Below are 5,475 nucleotides of genomic sequence, written 5' to 3' on the forward strand. Positions count from 1 at the left end.
AATTCCCACCGAGCCAAAGCGATATTTAAAACCTAAACCAGATAATATCACTTTCCTGCTTTAAACTCCCTAGTGGCTGTTCATTGTACTTAGGATGAGATCCAAACTCTTCTGTGTCCTCACACCACTCTCCCCCTTATGCTTCAGCTGCCCTTTTTTCTTCTCATGCCAACTCACCAACCTCATGCCTGCCTAGGGCTTTCTTAGCAGGTGCTATTTTCTGTGCTTAGAATAGTCATCCCCCAGATGTCAACATGACTTGTTGCTTCTTGTGGTTAGATCTCAGCTCTGATGCCCCCTCCCTTGTATCAGTAGTGCTCTATCACACCATCCTGTTTTTTCCTAAGGTTTGCCACTATGTGAAAATAGCTTATTTATCTCTTTCCCTTCAGTAGAAATTAAATGCTCTCCTATTAGGGCCTCTTTCGTGGCAGTGCTTAGTACATAGGGAAAACAAAACAAAACAAAACAAAAAACCTTGACTGAATACATGAATAAACAGAAACCCATTTTAATGAGATATCAAAGTTTGTATTAATTACATGAGCTAAATATTGTCTTTATTTTTAAAGCGTGAAGCCCTATTGCTTCCCTCCCTTTATACTGAGGGAAGATGATTGAGCACATATGCTTGTCCTAGAAATAGGAATCTAAATAAAATAATAGCAATAGCGGGACAGGTTGGTTTTCCCCCTGATCTAAATCGTTCTCAGATTTACCGGTGTCTCCTCTCCCACACTAACCCCAAAGTGCAGGTTACCATCCCCTCTGGCCTAGGAGACTGCCTCCCCTCTGGTCTTTGCCCTGTAGGTTCTAATCTCCCACCCCTCTGTGCCCCGGACGGACGGCAGCCCGTGCTCGCTGCCGTGCTCGTGCACTCAGGCTTGCAACCCTTCGGAGTTTTCATTGTTCTCAGGATAAAGGCCAGAACAGCCCGGGACCTCACTCCGCGCGGCAGGCCCCTCTCCCTCCCTCACCTCCTGGTTCCCGCCTGCCCCCGCAGGGGTGGCCCTAGCTTCCCGCTTCCTGGACGGTTCACTCTCCTGCACCCATTTTGTCTCCCTCCTGATCTCAGCGGATGGTCCCTTCCTCAGGGAAGCCCTCCCTGGTTAGGCCAAGCTCTCCTCCCCTTCATACAGCCCCGTATCACCGTCGGCCTTTCAGGGTCACTTTTTACAAGTGCTTACTCCGCGGTAACCTTATTAACATGCCTGGCCGCGAGCTCGTAGCTCGGTAACTAATTGCGGAAGAATTGGACTGGGTAGCGGCCCAACCACTCCTTGCCCCTCCCCCTAGGGCTGCGGGGCGACTATTACGCATTAAGCAGGCGCCGCGGAGAGGGAGATCTCACCGCGCCTGCGCGAAGGGGCACGCATGCGCAGAAGGACGAGCCTGCTGACAGATTGGCGGCGGCGGCGGCGGCGGTGGCCCTGGCCCTGGACTGCGGGGAATGGGAGTCCTAGGTCTCTGAGCGCCGCCCCCGCCTCCCTGCCCCCGACATGGCTCAGGAGAAGATGGAGCTAGACCTGGAGTTGCCTCCGGGTACTGGCGGGAGCCCGGCGGAGGGCGGCGGCAGTGGCGCCGGCGGGGGCCTCAGGAGGTCTAACAGCGCCCCCCTGATCCACGGCCTCAGTGACACTTCGCCGGTGTTCCAGGCCGAGGCGCCGAGCACCAGGCGGAACAGCACAACGTTCCAGAACCGCCACGGCCTGCTCCTGCCGGCCTCCCCCGTCCGCATGCACAGCAGCCGCTTGCACCAGATCAAGCAGGAGGAAGGCATGGACTTGATCAACCGAGAGACCGTCCACGAGCGCGAGGTGCAGAACGCAATGCAGATAAGCCACTCCTGGGAGGAAAGTTTCAGCCTGAGTGACAACGACGTGGAGAAGTCCGCCTCCCCGAAGCGCATCGATTTCATTCCGGTGTCCCCAGCGCCGTCGCCCACCCGGGGGATCGGGAAGCAGTGTTTTTCACCCTCCTTGCAAAGTTTTGTGAGTAGCAACGGATTGCCTCCGAGCCCCATTCCCAGCCCAACGACTCGATTTACTACCCGGAGAAGCCAGAGTCCCATCAATTGCATTAGACCAAGTGTTCTTGGACCATTGAAAAGAAAATGTGAAATGGAAACTGAGTATCAGCCAAAGAGATTTTTCCAGGGCATCACCAACATGCTTTCTTCTGACGTTGCACAGCTGTCAGATCCTGGCGTGTGTGTATCGTCCGATACCCTCGACGGAAACAGCAGCAGTGCGGGATCGTCGTGTAACTCACCAGCGAAAGTCAGCACTACCACCGACTCTCCTGTGTCGCCTGCCCAAGCGGCCTCTCCATTTATTCCAGTAGATGAACTTTCATCTAAGTGATTCACCCACCCATCCTGAGACTCGGTTTTTTTGTTCGTTTGTTTTCTGTTTTGTTTTTGTTTTGCAACGGAGAGGAAAAAAAAAAAAATCAAGTCGGAGCAAGCACTGAACTTTGTCGATTAATTTGAGGCTATTTCCTATTTGACCCTCTTCCTTTTTTTTGGAATTTCCTGAAATGTTGTTACTCTATAGAACTTCTATGTCAGGTTCCTGCAGATGCCCTTGAATTCAGTGTAGTAATATTTTCAGACGTTTTCCAATAAGTGTGTTGAAGCATACGTCTTTATGCTGCTAATATGTTTAAATACATATGTTATCCCTTGATTTTTTAAAATAATTGAGAGCTCTATTTATTTATGGGATTATTAAGTTCTGATGCAAATATAAATGTTGAATTAATCAGCATAGTAAACTGATGTTTTAAAATTCCATATTTCATGCCCACACTAATTTTTAATGTTATTTTTCAGTGATTGCTAATTTCTATTTGACGAAGACCTTAGCTATTTACAGCGATTTTTTAAAAATATGTTAGTCATAACATATCGATCTAGTGGTTGTCTGTTTTATCCAGGAATCCTTGGATATTTAATTTTCTGGGTTCACAAGTGGCTGGGAGGGGGAAATGATAAAAGAACAAAATATGAAAGTTTGCAACAAATCTTTTTAAATTAACTGTATAAACTAAACACTGAAACGCATTTTCTAATGAAATTTTAATATTAATTCTAATAAGTTGTCCAAATAGAACTCCAGGAAAGTTTAAGAAAAACATTTTTTAAACCAGAAAGTGCATTCTCTTGGGTATAATCCTGAAGGAAAATGGGACAGTGCCTTGCAGTCTTGGCCCATTCTACATAGGCTGAGACCAGGTTCTTTGTACCACTGCAAACTTGAAAGTTTCTCAAATGCAGAAAATGTGGGAAGCCCTGTTGGACTTCATCAGAGCACCCCGGCAGATAAGTCTCTCAATCACTGATATGCTTTAAAATATCCAGTTGTGCCTCAGTGAAAAATCCTTGCCAACAAGGAGCCAAAGCAGCTTTTGGCTGCTTTTCTGCTCTGCCCATCTGTCACCTTCCTGGTTTTCCCTGGCTCAGGAAGGAAGCAGCTGTTTCCTTGCCAACAGGTCCTTCCTCTCCAGCTCCCATCAAACTAGGGCACCATCGGTTAGACAGAGGTATGGTGTGACTTGGATTTCTGACAGTGTGCAACAACAGAACGGTGGAATTGTTGCAGGAACCTGTGTAGTTAAAGCCAGAGCTGGAGTTGACTGCCTTGGGGATTGCTAATTGATGAAGGGTCAGTGACTTGCAAGAGAAAATCAGTGGAGAGTCACATAGGTAGATCATTATTTAACTTAGATTTTATTAAAGGTAGAATTGTAAAATGTTCTTTTCTTTGCCTTTTACAACTAAGACAAAATACAGAAATATTTAATATCAAATGTTTTTATATCATGCTTCCTATATCTTCCTTTGTTAGATAGATAGAATGGCAGACAAAAGGGGAAGGGGAGGAAGTAAAAGAGAGACCAAGATAAAAAAGCTCCAGCTTTCTAAGTTACTGCTTATAGAGATTTTAACAATTATGTGGAATTTTTACAACTGAGAATAAATGGAACTGGTCAGCTTTTGAAAGTTGCCTTAAGAATTCAATGAAATTATATCGAGGGTAAGATTGTGTCCGTAGGCTGAAAATTCTCTGTTCTGGGTAGTAGTTCACGTACTCCAGTCCTGACCTTGTTCCTCCAGTTCAAACCTGTATAGCCAGCTTCCTGGTGGGTACCTTGACCTGCTTCCGGAGGTGCTTTAACCTCAGCATCTCCAAAACAAAATTCAGTATCATTGAACCTGTTCTTGAATTACCTAAATTGATGTCCTCACTAGCTGATTTTCTAAACTGGAAACCATGGGAAGTGTCTTTGACTTTTCCCTTTACTCTATCACATCCAGTGTAATCGCTAAGTCCTGCCTCCTGAAGTGAATCTGAGACCTCTCCCCTTCTCTGTTCTTTGCCTCTGATTAAACTTGGGTTCCAGCCCAAGTGATCTCGCCCATTTTCCCACCTCCCTTCTGGCTCAGTCTTCACTCTGCCTCTAAAGTGATCTTCCTGAAATAGAAACTTGATTGGTTTTTCACCCTCCTGCTTGAAAACTTTATGTGCTTCCCCATTTCCCACAGCGTAGGGAATGCTTTCCGTAACCTGGCATATAATAAGGTCCTTCATTCATTCACTGGGCGTACTGTAAAACAGCTTTACAACTCTGCTCATCCTGTCTGAGCACACATCCTTCCTTCTTACTCTGCGAACACTAGACTCCTTGATCTTCTTGAAATACGCCGTGTACTTTCATGTGTTTGTGCCTTTGGATGGATTGTTCTTCCCCCAAAAATGCCATTCCTGTCCTTTTCAGCCAGGCAAATGCTTTGTTTCTTTTTTATTGCATGTTAATTTAACTATGAAAGAATGTATACCTGCTGATTATAAAAGTATTTAAACAATGCAGATATCTATATAGTAAAAACTAAAGTCTGCCTTTTACTATGTAAAATTCATCTGCCCTTCCCATTGGTAATTTCTGTTAATTCAGTATATATTGTACAAGTTATTTTGCTCCTCATTTCCGTGTATATATGTATATAAATTTGGGAAGCCAACATGTCCTTGACATCTCTCTTCCTTTTCTTTCCCGTATCTTCCCTAAGTCTTAGTGATTTTCTCTTCCGGAATCTACCCCCCCCCCCCAATTTTCATCTCTGTGGCCACCCTACCCCCAGGCTACCACTCATTTCCCTCAGAGACTTCCAAAGTAGCCTAATTCCCACTCATCCCTTTCACGCGCCCCTCTCACACGCTCTTGTCAGGTGTCCATTCATTCTCCATACAGCAACTAAAGTAATCCTTTTAAAATTACATGCCTGATCCTTCCATCGTCCAGCTTAAGGCTTCTTTGCTTCCCGTTATGTTTATGGTATACCAAAATGTACTAATTCTGGCCCAGGGAGCCTGGGGGGATCTGACACTTGCCCCTCCTTCCCCCTTGCTTTCTTACTGAATATATCATCTCTCCCATTTTAGGTCCTGTGGCCAGATCCTTTTCTCGGAAGGT

The 5,475-nt window shown here is 45.8% G+C and overlaps 1 protein-coding gene across 1 annotated transcript; it reads left to right on the forward strand.

Annotated features, from left to right (window-relative positions):
• The first annotated feature begins 665 nt into the window (after positions 1-665).
• On the forward strand, positions 666-5,034 carry PABIR1 (PP2A Aalpha (PPP2R1A) and B55A (PPP2R2A) interacting phosphatase regulator 1). Its single transcript, XM_013044158.2, has one exon. The coding sequence runs from the start codon at positions 1,500-1,502 to the stop codon at positions 2,361-2,363; it is 864 nt and encodes a 287-aa protein (XP_012899612.2). The 5' UTR covers positions 666-1,499; the 3' UTR covers positions 2,364-5,034.
• Positions 5,035-5,475: the final 441 nt, after the last annotated feature.

This window comes from Mustela putorius, unplaced genomic scaffold (genome assembly GCF_011764305.1).
Source record: "Mustela putorius furo isolate JIRA1106 unplaced genomic scaffold, ASM1176430v1.1 tig00003854_pilon_pilon_pilon, whole genome shotgun sequence".
Classification (NCBI taxonomy): domain Eukaryota; kingdom Metazoa; phylum Chordata; class Mammalia; order Carnivora; family Mustelidae; genus Mustela; species Mustela putorius.